The sequence below is a fragment of the Brachycentrus maculatus genome, unplaced genomic scaffold (assembly GCF_059751285.1).
Source record: "Brachycentrus maculatus isolate JH-2025_06_01 unplaced genomic scaffold, ASM5975128v1 h1tg000311l, whole genome shotgun sequence".
Classification (NCBI taxonomy): domain Eukaryota; kingdom Metazoa; phylum Arthropoda; class Insecta; order Trichoptera; family Brachycentridae; genus Brachycentrus; species Brachycentrus maculatus.
This window is the reverse complement of record NW_028281061.1, coordinates 413,514-428,269: the sequence shown is the minus strand read 5'-3', so window position 1 is coordinate 428,269 and position 14,756 is coordinate 413,514. Positions and strand designations below refer to the sequence as shown.

The 14,756-nt window shown below is 31.6% G+C and overlaps 1 protein-coding gene across 10 annotated transcripts in view; it reads left to right on the top strand.

Moving 5' to 3' along the window:
- Positions 1-14,756, top strand: part of RIC-3 (RIC3 acetylcholine receptor chaperone) — a 39,137-nt gene that overhangs the window by 849 nt on the left and 23,532 nt on the right. For 5 of the 10 annotated variants that reach the window (XM_088268120.1, XM_088268115.1, XM_088268114.1 and 2 more), the window contains exons 2-4: positions 1,569-1,922; positions 5,914-6,080; positions 14,352-14,480. In XM_088268120.1, coding sequence (XP_088124246.1) covers positions 1,569-1,922; positions 5,914-6,080; positions 14,352-14,480 — 650 coding nt within the window. The remainder of the gene's footprint in view (positions 1-1,568; positions 1,923-5,913; positions 6,081-14,351; positions 14,481-14,756) is intronic. The other 5 variants (XM_088268118.1, XM_088268117.1, XM_088268122.1 and 2 more) reach the window with 3 other exon arrangements.

The window sequence follows — 14,756 nt, the reverse complement described above, 5'->3', positions numbered from 1 at the left end:
TACAAAACCTTAGAGTTATCAAATGTTGAAATGAATTCATAAAACATATTCTATTAATATTAATTATATGCTATTTTATGAATATAAATATTTCTTTTTGTTTTTTAAATGATACATTTTCTGTTTTTCCTTTTTTTATAAACTTTCATTACACACCGTACTGAGAATATAAGTGTGATATTAGCTGAACACATCTGCCATAAGTATTATGCGCACTTTGTGTATATTTTTATTGGCACATAAGACATGTTTTAATGGCAAACATAAGGATAAATGTTTACATTAATGTGCAATACATGTATAATGCAATGTGCAATAAGAAGATTTTTTTTCTAAATAATTAAATCAAACATGGTGAATTTCCATGCCATGATTGAAATATTACAGTAATAATGTATACTCAATAATAACTAAAGCGCATAACTTTCAGCACGCTTTTCAAAGCACCGATTATCTATATTTTTTAAAAGGAAAAATATTTTATGTTTAAAAAAAGCATTCAGTGTATTCTATAAAAGCGGTAAATGATTATCTCCAACACAAAAATAAATAAAAATGAAACATTAATTCTACTCATTTTCAATCTCTCATTCTGCCTTAAATTTTTGTAATTTTTAACATAATGTTTAGAAATTTAAAAAAAAAGTTGAATGAAGATAAATTATTTGCTCTAATAACAACAACCAAATGTCAAAACGACATTTCTTGAAGGAACTAAACCATAGAAAAAGTACATTAATTATAGATTTATCCAAATTTCTACATATTTTTTATTTAAATTTTGGTAATTGGAACAAAACAGGCTGCTTTATATTGTTTTTAAGCATATGGGACAGATTGATTCTAATTAAGTAGAAAAATTAGGGTCTTAACTGGTGAAGATCGGCTTAGTCGTTCTTGTATGGACTTTTCTTTAACATTCTTTTTTCTTGGCAAATATTATTTGATTAATGAACGCCTTTAAATAATAAAGCAGACATTCTGATAACCCATTATTGAATCAATCCTGTTTTCTTTATTCGTCAATAATGAAAATTTTATAGTTATTATGTGAACTTCTCTTTATGCTTATGTACTTTTTGCTCTTAGAACATCTGATTATATATATTTATTTAAGGTTATAAGGTATATTTATTTAAGGGCATAAAGGGAAAACTAGAAAATAAAACATTTTCATGAGACGAAAATAATTTCTATTAAAAAAGAATGACATAAATATATTTTTTAAATTTATTACTTCATGTCACAAGATGGATATTTTGTTTACCTTACAAATGTATTGAAGTTCAAAAGTGTATGCTACTTTTTTTTAAAAATAATATATATTTTTATTTTTGTATCTTGTAAAATTCTAGTTTTGTAGTTTTACTTGTAGCCTTGTAATTCTAAGCCTTCAAATTGATATTGAAGATCCATTATAAAAAATAAACAAATATACGGCAGTAATTTAAGATGTAGGTCTATTGATATACCCAAAAAAAGGTTCACCATCTCTGGTCTATACATTTGCGTGAACATATCAGAATGGCAACAGGATGGTTTTTGAATTTGTGCTCCCGATAATATAGGATGCTGCAACGTCATATCAGAAAGTGACGTAAATGCTGTAACCGTAATGGCCGAAGTTTGCGGCAACATTCTGCGAAACCAGGGCGATAAGATGGATTGGAAAATGGAGCAGGCGCTGTCGACCGGGAAGTTGACCAAGGACATCATCTCGACGTGTAGACACGAGGTCAACAGGACCTGCGGTGTCGACATTGCCATGTTTCTCGACCACAATATCAGGCTGGGAAAGACTTACAAACAGATCCTGGATGACGTCCGTTCCTACAACAGTTCAAACTGTCTGAAGATGAACTATGGCGTCGCTCCGTGGGCTTTGGGAGTACCTCATCTAGTTGGAAAGCTCTTCACCCAGAGTCAGTTCTTACTTTGTTCATTTTCCATTCTGTTTGAATTTGGAATTGATAAAGGCATGATTTGGAGTTCATTTGTTTTTTTTACACATTTTTTTTGTACTAACACTGCTGAATATAAGCTTCTTTGTTTTTTTAATAACCTACACGGATCTTTTATAAACACTTTTTTTCATTTGCAAAATGGGAATTTGTAATGACTTAAATCATTTTTCTCGCCATTTTTCTTTTTGTTGATTATCAGATTAATAAAGCCATCAATATATAGATAATATCGCCATAAAAAAAATCATCTTATAGCTAATATTTTATTTACTATAAATCACTGCAAAATGTAGGTTGAAACTGTTAACAAGTGTAATGAAAATAAATATTTAAATTTAAAAATGCTTAATACCTTTTTATAAAATTTTACAGAATTTTATTTGCGAAACACACAGGATACAGTTTGCATTAAACGTATATAATTTTGTTTGAAGTTCTCCTAATGTATCTTATGAACTGCAATGTTTATGCGTGCATGATTTTTAAGAAACTAAAAATAACTTAACTAAAACATACAAAATTCACAGAAATGTGTATTGATTTATTTAAAAATATTTTCTTGGTATGGATTTATTTTTAATGGTAAGCAAAGCTGTATTTGAAGGATTGATAGTCATTTGAACACTTTTGGGAATTAATTGCTTAAAGTCTATCAGTGGAATAAATATTCTAATAGATGTTCAAGAAGTCTAGCATATTTTTGCTTCCGGGCTAATACAATATTCAAGTGTTTAGGAATTTTATTTAAAGATTTTTAGCATTGGCATTAAAATGCAGTAAATTAATTTAATAAAATCTTTAAATACAAAATGTATTTAATATATTAATATTTATACAAAATGCATTCAAAATGTATTTAAAGACGATCAGATCAATCAGAACCTAAAATCTGGGGGTGTCAAAAGTCTGCGTAATCAGAGGGCATGTATGACTAGATGTATGGATGTGAAGGAGGCGAGGAGTGTATGTCAGGATAGAAGAGTGTGGCGTTCCATCCTCTCTGCCTGCGGGGAAACGGTGTGATGGTAGTAGTAGTAGTAAATACAAAATGTAGAATTCTAAAATTTAAAAAATACATAAACTGTATTATTTTTAAGTCGTAAATCAAACAGATTCATTCCCCTTGGGGTGTATGGTCAAAAAAAATCTAGTTTGAATTAAAATATAACTGAAAATAGTGAGAAAACATTATATCCTAAAAATATTTTATTTTTTAAATCTTAAAAATAAATATATCATGAAAATAATATTCTTTATTATAGTAAATGTTGTTCCCTAAAGAAAACATGTAACTTTCTCAGCATAAATTTAGTGTTAAATGAAAAACTATCATTAGATAATAATCTTTAAACAATTATCTTTAAATAAAAATCTTTAGATAATAATCTTTAAAACTAATGAAATGTAACAAAATTAGATAAATGAGTACATACATATTATGAATAAACCAAAATATTATTTAAAGAACATTATATTTAAAAATCCTGTGTTCACTACTGTATGTTTATTTTTTCAATTGTTGGTATGTTACGTAATGTGTTTATTTTATTATTTTAAGAATCTGTGATGTATTAAATTACGAGAAACCAGATTAACATCTTGCCCGTGAAATGACTCCTAGACACATACAAAATACTACATTATTTATACATACTATGCTAGCATAATTCATCTTTTTATGACACATAAAACAATATATAAAATAAAATTACAACTATGTAATTTTTTCCACATGAATTTTATTTGACCAGCAACCGGGTTTCGTCGTAACCAACATCATCAGACTTTCTTACATAAAATTATATCAAATCATGCCTTAAACCTTTACCATAACTTACATGTAATTATTATTATGATGCAATACTTAAACTCATTCAATTTTAATTCATCTTGTCAGAAAATTATATAAAATCATGGTTTTTAACTCCTGCCTTGTGTAATATTAAAAAAAAAATTCCTAGCCTCACACCAGTCTGATGATGTCGGTTACTACGAAACCCGGTTGCTGGTCAAATAAAATTCATGTTGAAAAATTACATACTTACTTGTTATTTTATTTTATAAAATGCAGTTCCACCAAGAAATGTCAGTACAAAACATGAATGTCAGTACAAAACATAAATGTAATTATTCCTCCTGAATTATCATTTCCTATTATGTATGATGCATTGTATCACAAATGTATATTTGTATGACAAAACTGCCTCAAAATTAGTTATGAGGAAAAGTTTTTACGTTAAAAAATACTTACAAATATAAATATAAGCTTCTTATAAAATCATCTAATTTAACCTCAAACCATCTAAATATTTAAAAAGTGGCTACAAATTGTTATATCGCAAATTTAATTTCATTTCATCAATTTGTAACCAATATATCCAATATGTATTTAAAAACAAATACGGATAATAGACTTTTTATATAGTGAAAAAAAATTTTTGTCATTCTGTTTGAAAGCATGCGCAAGGATCAATGTGCCAAAAATATCCTAATAATACTGCATTTCAATCTCCAAATATATTATTGCCAGTCAAAATAAACACCCTGCCAAATATATATTATACCCTTTACTTATTGACTGAATTGATAGTTAATTATTTAGTTTAAAAAATATAAGTCCATATACTTACTTATGTTTTGTATATTTGGGGTGGGTCAAACGGTATTTTTTTCAGGGATTTTGGTGTATATTGGTAAGGCACATTTTTGAGAGAGAGCATTCACTAAATAACTGTACATAAAGTGTTGTTTTATTTTTACTTTACTAATAATTTGTGTGCGTTTTTTAATAGTTTTATTCTCTTCAAATTATAAATAATATTAAATATCATAACCTTTCACACATCTAATTAAAAGTTGTAAATTATCAGTTATTTGTCCGCCTCTGTAGTGTAATGGTCAGCACGCTCGGCTACCGTTCTGGAGGTCCCGGGTTCGATTCCCAGGGGGGTCAAATAAATATAAGTGATTTTTTCACTGTAATATTTATTCAATATTACCCTGGACTGGTACCTGAAGCGGAGAGCTGATCACCTTTCCTTCGTGTGTAAACGATCAAGATAACACTGTGTTCATATGAAGCAGTGCCCTATGCACCATTGGGGTGCGGATAAGGGTTTTATTATTATTATTAAATTATCAGAGCCAACTATTGACATACCCAATATTGATTTACTAGTTTTGTTTCAAACTATATGTTTTATTTATTACTTTGTATTGTCTATCTTTATATTTTTTCAACCGTTAATAAAATACCAGTAAGTGCGTTTTCACCACTGTAGTATAGTGGTTAGCATATTAGACTGTGAGAGTTCCCGGGTTCGATTTCTGGGGAGTCATAAAAGATATAGTTTAATTGATTTTTTAAACTTTCAATATTAGTTTATTCTTACCTTGGTCTAGTACCTAAAGCACATGAATGATCACCCCATCTTTTTGCAATCAATGACCAAGTTAACACTGCATCAGTCAGATGTGGTTCCCACCGTTGGACTCAGATGTGGGTCAGAGAAGAATTATAACTTAGACTTTTAATTTATTTTAGTTTAGTTTATTATAACTTAATTTAGACTTAGCTTCACGTACGATGTTTGAAAATTATGCGAAATGCATTGAAACACGTGTCACAATAGATTTTAGGAAATAGTGGTATTTACTGAGTAAATCTTTAATTAAAAACAGAAGAATCATTTAATCTGAATGTGGCAATTACATAAAAATAATTTACATTAAGAGATTCCATTAGGCTGAGCCAATAGTGGTGTCATATCAATTGACATTCCGAGATTATAAAGACAATTGACCCTCGAGCCAATTTTTCAGAACTATTCAGTGATTTCATTACTATTGTCGTGCCGAATCGATTTGCTCATTGGCCCGAGTAAACCAATTAGCAAGACAGCACTAGATCATTTCTCCGCAAGTCTGATTGGTTTCCCCCCTCCCCCAGGTGTCCGTCAGGAGAGGCCCCCGCACTTGCAGCACCCGCCGCTGCACCCGGCGCTGCGCGAGCGCGGGCGCGCCATCGTGTCCCCCTCCAGCCTGCCGCGCGCCCCCGTCCCCGGCAGGGTATGGCCCAGTCCCCTTCACGTATACCTTTCCAATTACTCCGCGCAGGTTGGTGACCGCTAGATCAGTGGGCCGCTTCGTAGAGCAGAGCTATAGCAACCGCCGCCTTGGATCGTGCCTTTTTGATGATAATCCTGGAAACTGGAACAAAATTACAAATTGATAAAATATATACAGAAATTGAAAATTAATAACATCTATGTAGGTAATAATAATAATAATACCTTCATTAATAGATTCGGCAGTCACTTTGTGGTAATATCTATCCATTTTTATTTAAGTTTTCCTTGTAAATACCACTATTTAACCTGTTAACCGGGCAGTCTGCTGTCCAATCACGCAACTTGTAACGGGCGCGAATACTGCTTCACTCCGTGTCTTAAATTCATGTCCAGACATGTGTGGATGACTAATACCTTCGTTGTTCGAAAAATATACATCCCTCCCGTTCCAGGGCGCAACATATATTTCAAGGATGTATTCATATGTCCTGCCCGTACCCGATATTGTTTGACGTATTTATGCGTCCCGCCCGGTTAACAGGTTAACAGTGGTATTTACCAAGTAAAACTTAATTTAAAAATTAGTAAAAATATCATAACTGACAGAGACATACAACATTTTTTATGGCCCGAGCTATCAGTTGATTGAGATACTTCAATATTAATAATAAAAATAACAAAAAACTTATCTCCTTAATTTTAATGCTAGCTTGATGTACGTATGTTTAAAAAATATTTTTTATTTATCTTTTTTAAGCTTTTAATTCCACTAATGTTTGTAAAAGTCTACAGGATTAAAAAAATCTATTTTCTGAACAGTGTTGTCGTTTTATTTTATCCATTTTCTGAATCAGTGCCATTTTAAATTATGAATAAAATCAGATAGTTGCGTGCTGATTTTTACGGGTCACTAATTTTCATTGATTGATTACAGAAATTATGTTTTTTAATTTGATTAAATACGATAACTCTTCATACATAATTTTTTTTTTAAAAGAACTAAAGAGGTTTTGTTTTTTCTACTTCTTGTATTTGCATTTCAACCATTTTATTTTTTAAGAAAATCAATCAGAAATTTTATTAATAAATATGTACCATAAACAAAAAAGATAGACCTATTTTATCATTTTAATTAAAGTTTCCAGAATTATTTAGTTAGGTGATTTTAAATTGTAGTAACCTCTATTGACATTTACTAATATTTTCTTTCTTTTATCTTAACATTTTATGTTTTCCATCTGTTCTTGTGTTTGTCTTTGATCTTTACCTAACCCTACATACGCTGTCTTAACTAACCTTACGTGACATACAACAACCAAATGGACATATTAAAGTATTACAAGTTTAAATATGTTTTATATAAAACTTTCCATGACCGTACAATTGATTCCTTTAAAAAAAATCATCATTCAATATTCTTTTCAAGTAAGCCTAAACGCCTCTTTGTCCGCCTCCGTAGTGTAATGGTCAGCACGCTCGGCTACCGTTCTGGAGGTCCCGGGTTCGATTCCCAAGGGGGGTAAAATAAATATAAGTTATTTTTTCACTGTCATATTTATTCAATATTACCCTGGACTGGTACCTGAAGCGGAGGGCTGATCACCTTTCTTTCATGTGTAAACCATCAAGATAACACTGCGTTTATATGACGCAGTGCCCTATGCACCACTGGGGTGCGGATAAGGGTTTTATTTATTATTTTATTAAGCCTAAACAGCTCAGAAAGTAGAAATCATATTTTAATATAGTTTGGGTTATGATTATTAAAGCTACATACAATTTACTGTTTTTCAATTTCTGATTTAATTTAAAAAAATACATAATATGTATATCAGACCTGACATAACTAATTTAAATTATAAAAGATGATTTATTGACTGTTAGCTCTTTTCTCCTAGTAAAAGAGATCGCTGCTCATAAAATTGAGCCAGGCATAAAATAATTTATAGGTTTTTCACTTGTTGCTGGTGGAAAATTGTAATATAGGGAAAAGCTTTAAAAACATCAGTGATATAATAAAACTAACCCCTCCTAATCTCGCTGTAAATTAAATGTAAATATGCATTTATCATTTTGCCATAAGTTTGAGTGTGATGAGGCTGAATTTATTCCACTTTTTTAAAATGAGATATTTGATTTGAAATAAGATTTTTGAAATTTTTTGTGATTCAAAAACAAAAACACTGGACTTACTGGAAACATATTTATTTTTGGTTTTAAAAATAAAATAAACTTAATCTTAAAATTTAAAAAAAATCTATATACCTTTATGGATTTTGAAGTAAATAATCTCACTAAATCCATTTATTTAAAAAAAAAAGTAGCAGCAGAATGTAAAAAAAAATAAGTAGTATTTTCGTTCTTTATGATTATAGGGAAGAATGAAGCAATGGTCCGAATTAACTTCACAATGCTATGAGTATGAATGCTAAAATAGCCTATTGTTTTAAAGCACGGGATATATTTAGTATTTTCAGTATCTTTAGCTCAATAACCCATTCATTCGTGCAAATTCATTAACATCATGCATCCGGTAGAAGGGATAAATATTTATATTTTGCCATTTTCTTGAATGGAATATATCAGTAGTAAAGACTTTATACTCTAAATATTTTTCTGCCTGCAATATCAACTAGAATCCAGTATTTTTCCAACTAGAGCCGGCTCTTGACTTATTTGGTATAGCTTTATTGGGATATTTGTTCTTTAATAATGAAAGTGCTAAGGACAACAATTTGAAGAAAAAAATATTTTGTAAGTATCATCAATTATAAAAAAATATATATTATATATCAGCAAATAATCGATTTTATTCTTAATAAAAATTTCTTTAGGAATGAGGTAGATGGAAAAGACAATTAAATAACACCTCGGTCATAACATTGATAGATGTGACTTCATTATGAGCAGATGAGAGTTTGTAGATTGATCGGAGTTTATTTATTGTAAAAATAACACACTATATAGGGGAAAACAGATAAGTACTCTTTAAACAGAAAGCTAAAATAAAATGAGTTTTTTCGTAATGCTTATACTTAACATGTGGAGCGAATGGATAACGAGAGAATGACTAAGAAAATACATGTGGCGAATGTGAGAGGGAAAACAGAATGTGGACGACCGAAAAAGACTTGGCACGATCAGATCAATCAGAACCTAAAGTCTGGCGGTGTCAAAAGTCTGCGTAATTGGAGGGCATGTATGACTAGATGTATGGATGTGAAGAAGGCGAGGAGTGTATGTCAGGACAGAAGAGTGTGGCGTTCCATCCTCTCTGCCTACCTCTGCGGGGAAACGCCGTGATGGTAGTAGTAGTAGTAGTAGCTTATACTTAATTTTAATTCATATCTAATAAAATTCAATGAACCCAATGAACTATTTAATTGGTGGCATATTTTTTCTAACATGTCTTTAAAATAAATGTACAAAAAAAGTAGTATTTTAGTTTTAAACGGTAAATAGACAAAATGATTTACATAATAAAATGGCTGTGAATTTGGTAAACAATAAAAAAATTATATTCTAGCCGTATATGGTACTTTTTTTAGTATAAAAACAGCCATATGTGTGTCATTACGTCGCTGACTGATGATGTCAACGTCTGGGTTCAGAATTTGCTTCCCATATGTCAAACACACGGTTCTAACTTCCGCACACAACCAATAAAATGATCGCCGTTCCAATACTCATAAAACGGGATCGCTGCAAAACACGCAAACATAAACTTGACTTTGCTTCGAAAATGTAAAAGGACCAACAAAACCACCTTCGCGACAATATTTGGCAGCTACTCAGAAAATAAAGTTGTGGGAAAGCGCGTCACATGCCCATCCGCACAATTATACTCCTTACACGCCGGGTCCTTAGAGATTAAAATCTCTTGCAGTTTAGCAGGTGCTTGCGTCGTTTTTTTTGTCTGATATCTGACGCAGTGCCATGTATCTCAGGCAATCTATTTTGGTCACTCTTCCCAGTGGCCTGGTTTATCCGATCACAAGGCATTGCAATTCAAATAGACATACTGCTCTAATTCGTTTGTGACAGGATTTATTACTGCTCTCTGATGATTAATCTCATTTCATCAATTGAATATTTAACCCTTTCTAATACTGGAAGATTTCCAATCATAAAAATGCTCTTCAAAAAAAAAATATACATCTGTGAGAGGTAAAAAATTGTTAATGAAAAACAGTAATTTCAGTCAATTCAATTTTACAACACAGTTTAACAGTGCCATTAGGTAAAACAGTTTTTACAAAGAATAAAATCAGTAGTAGAAACATTTTTTTTAACCTTTTCCACTCTGACCATTTTTTCTCATAACTGATCAGCTCCCCTTATCAAAAAAATGTGACGTTTTTCTACCATTAAAATAAATATTTTGGTTCCCTAATTTTGGGACACTGTCTGGTAATTCGTATGACCATTCGTTTTTATAACTGAACTTGAAATTTTTAAATATAATAGCTCCACAAAATGAAAAAATATGGTCACAAAAAGAGGGAGTATCCTTGGAGAACCGTCATAAATGAAGGATAACGACTGACTGTCCCAAAAAATGTTAGCGTATGACAAATATTCTATCACCCAAAATGATACTCTATTTTTCCTAGATTATATCTAAGTAATGGAAAGTTTTATTGAAGAAATGTTGGTTAATTCAATATGTTGCGATGATTAACCGCATTTATCTCAAATATTTTTTTGGTAGAATATACTTGGTGATAGAGAAATCAATGATTAAACTTATACCTGCGCCGGGCCAGACATTGTAGCCCACGGAGCTGCCTACTAGAATCATACGGGTCAGAATGTCTGGCCTACAGAGTGGTAAGAGTTAAATTATTGAATATCTTTGAATTTGAGTCAGTACTATTTTTTCTTCTTTTTTTCACATCTCGTGTATAACATTTTAAATGTTGCAATTTATAAAAAAAAAATAATAATGGTTTTCCTTATGGAAATCAAACCCGGGACCTCATGCATGGCAGCCAAACAACTAACCATGACATCCGTGGACTTAATTAATTTGTCCATTGACAATTTGCCAGAAATAACGAGGAAATGTCAATCTATTAATCAATGAGAATGTTGTTCAATATGTTATTTAAAAATTTAAAAAAACTAAACCCAATTATGCATTTCATGACAAGGCGCAAAATCAGATTATGTTATTTACGTCAAAGTATTATTTTTAAACGTAATAAATGTAAATTTTCACATATTTTCTGCGGATTTTGTCATTTGGCACCGGTCCAAAACTTTCTGGTGGAGAAATGTCCACTGAATGGAAGATAAACATTATTTGACTTTTAAAAACAGCAATAAATATTGTTTGTCATTTTTTATATTTTTCACATTTTATTTTTTTGATATTTGTCATATCGTTCACTCCTTTCAAGAACGTCATAAATCAAAAATCGTCAATTTTCAGTTGTGCATGTTTTCGAAATGCCCAGAAAATGTACTATATCCCAGCAAAAGAGGCATATTTTTAACTTAATTTTTGCCCGCTACAGGGTAGAAAGTGTTGTTTTTGCATTTTGAAGAAAAGGTATTGTTTTAGTATTTTTTTTTAATATTCTAAATATTTTTTAAATGGAGAAAGAAACCTTCAGGTTTTACCTAAAAAGATCTGTTGCACAGTAAAAAGTTGAATAAGTGGCTTGATATTTATTTTTAATACATTGTATTATATTTTTAAACTTTAAAAACGATCTCCTGAAAAATCAAGTTTTTTGATTTATGACGTTCTTGAAAGGAGTGAGCGATATGTTTAAACTTTATATTATACTAAGCCAGGCTATCTACATATCTTAAATCGGAAAGTTAGTTTCATTATGCCTGTTTGGCCGACTAAAAACCTATGAACCTAGTATTCGGTATAAAAAAATTCCGAAAGATAGACAGATACCAATTTGTAATGTGAAACAAATATTTTTTGTTTGTATTTAGGAAATGAAAACAGAGAAATTACTCTGATTGTATGGATTTTTTATATCGCAGGAAAAATATAACTACTCTGTGCCAGGATTCAAGCCTGGATTCTCTTATTTTTAGCAGGCACTTAACCTCTAAGCTATTAGATACTTATATAACAACCGATTGTTGAATATCTATCAAAATCAACATATTAATAAAATCAAATTTGCTTACATTTTTGACTGATGAGTATTTGTTTTAAATTTTAAATATTCTTTTAATACTCTGTTTTTAGACAATGGCAACTCAAAAATCTATTGTTTCGTTTTAAAGATTTTTCAACTTTTAAACCGTAAAAGTGAAGACTGACCGGAGCATTTTGTCGCAACGTAACATGTTACGATGCGAGCATTCAGGCAGTCAATACAGCGAGCCGAGAGCTCCATCCATAGTTTCGGATGCTCGCTGATGCTCGCCGCGAGCAATGTTACGACGTTATGTTAAGACGAAATGTTCCAGTCAGTCTCCACCTTAATCTTTCCAAGCATAGAAATTTGCTTGTTTAAGAGGCATCTTCTTTTAACCTTTTGGACAGTATTGACGAATCTGTTAGTTTGAAGCATAATTCTAAATATTTAATATAATTTTATAACTTATATTCACATAAGTGCACAACGGAGTCCTGGTTCCAACTCTAATGTATGGAAGTGAAACATGGAGTTGGCAAAAGAAGGATGAAAGTAGACTGAATGCAGTCAAATGCGATCTCTCAGAAGAATGTGCGACAAAACGATGTATGATAGATGTACGAATAGTGAAATAAGGAAGGAATGCAAAGCTGAGATAAGCATTATCGATAAAATTAAGAAAGGTGTGTTGAGATGGTTTGGACATGTAGAACGAATGAGTGAGGAAAGAACGGTAAAACAAATTTATGAGGCGAATGTTAGCGGAAAAAGAAGCAGAGGAAGACCGAGAAAAACATGGCACGATCAGGTATGCTAAATACTTGAAAGTGGTCAGGTTAGGAGTCGTAACAATCGGCGGGTATGTATGAGGAGATGCATGAACGTGGAAGAGGCGAAGAATGTTTGCAAGGACAGAGTGGTGTGGCGCTCTATTCTCTCTGCCTACCCCTGCGGGGAAGCGGCGTGATGGTTAGTTAGTTTTAGTAAGTTATATTCACATTTTTCAGAATTCAATGGTTCTCACAAAAAAATAGTTATAATTACGGTGCGCGGTGTTATTTAATGTCACAATTAATTTGAAATACGGTGCTACCTCGTTCCCCAGACGACAGTTTAGTTCATAACAAATTACTAGCATAATTTTTAACAATAAGACTATCTTAGTTCTTTAAAATAATATAATCCTCATCCATTATTATTTGAACACTGAGAAATACTCCAGCCAACTCGCAGAAAATTTTATTTTTTAAATGATATCTGTGTGTTTGAAGTTGGCCGACATAACGCTTGCTCATACATTTATATAATAACTGTCACTAAAGTATTAGTCAGTCACCCTTGTAAGCCAATACCAGAGAGCATGACTACGTTAAAATGCTCGTGGAAATTACTGGCCCAGTAGAGAAAGTGGGTCACTGTTAAGAGTCTTAAAATCAAAGGAGGAACATATACAAGTGACCTTTTGACTGGGCAATAATTTAACATTCACAGTGTTTGGATGATAGGGCTGTAAGAAATAAATAAACATGAACCAATAATGTCGGAAATAGATAATATGACATGTGGTATTTTACACTGCTACTTTTAGATTGTAACAAGTAAAAAAAATTAGCATGTAACACACTTTTAATTATTATCAACCAAAAAAATAATTCATACTTATTGACAAATGGTAAAATGATTTTTTCAGGTATTACAGTTGCGAAGTACCTTTTTATAATGACATTTTTAATTTTGTTTGTGATTAGTAATTTTTACTTATTTTTTACAAAAATGTTGGTAATGTTAGTATATAACCAGTTTTAAGACGTACCCATCTCTTCGTCGGGACAATCACTACACCAGCAGACAAACAATACTACATTTCAATACCATAACACTATTCACACACTTACAACTACACAAAATGTTAATCACATGCGTTTTTGGTCGACCCGAGGACCAACATGCACTATGGTTTGCACTATAGTAGCGAAATGTAGTATTGTTCGCATGCTGGTGTAGTGATTGTTCTGACGAAGAGACGGGTACGTCTTGAAACCGGTAGACAAAAATCTCGGTGAGTGGTTATAAGCTTACATTACTAGCATTTTTGTAAACACAAGTTATATTAATTTATATTAATTTTATTAATTTTAATTCATGTGTAGTTTGCACTTGTTATATTATTATTACATGCAAATGTTGATGTATTCCGTTCTGTGCAGCCAATGCCTGTGCGCCCACCAATGGGTGGTGCGGGTGGAGTGATCCCGCCTCCCAAGTCTTCCGTTGGTTTCCTCATGCCGCTCTACACTCTCTGCATTGTGGTCTTCTTCTTCTACACCATTTTCAAGGTAAAAGCGCCAGCGATTTTTTTTACTACTTTCCTCATTCAATTATGTATGGGTGACCAGATTGAATCTACATGATATTAAATTGATTGTTAATTATATAAAACTAAGGTGATCTGTTCTGCACCCCAGATTGTTGGATCTATGAGTGGAATGCAAATGCATTTCAAATGAAAGGGTACAGATATTGTAAGTGAAGGAGGTCAGGGTGAAGGACATTATTGCTTTATGGGAAAGTAATCGGAAAAGAATTTCTAGCAAAAATAATTAGAAATTTGG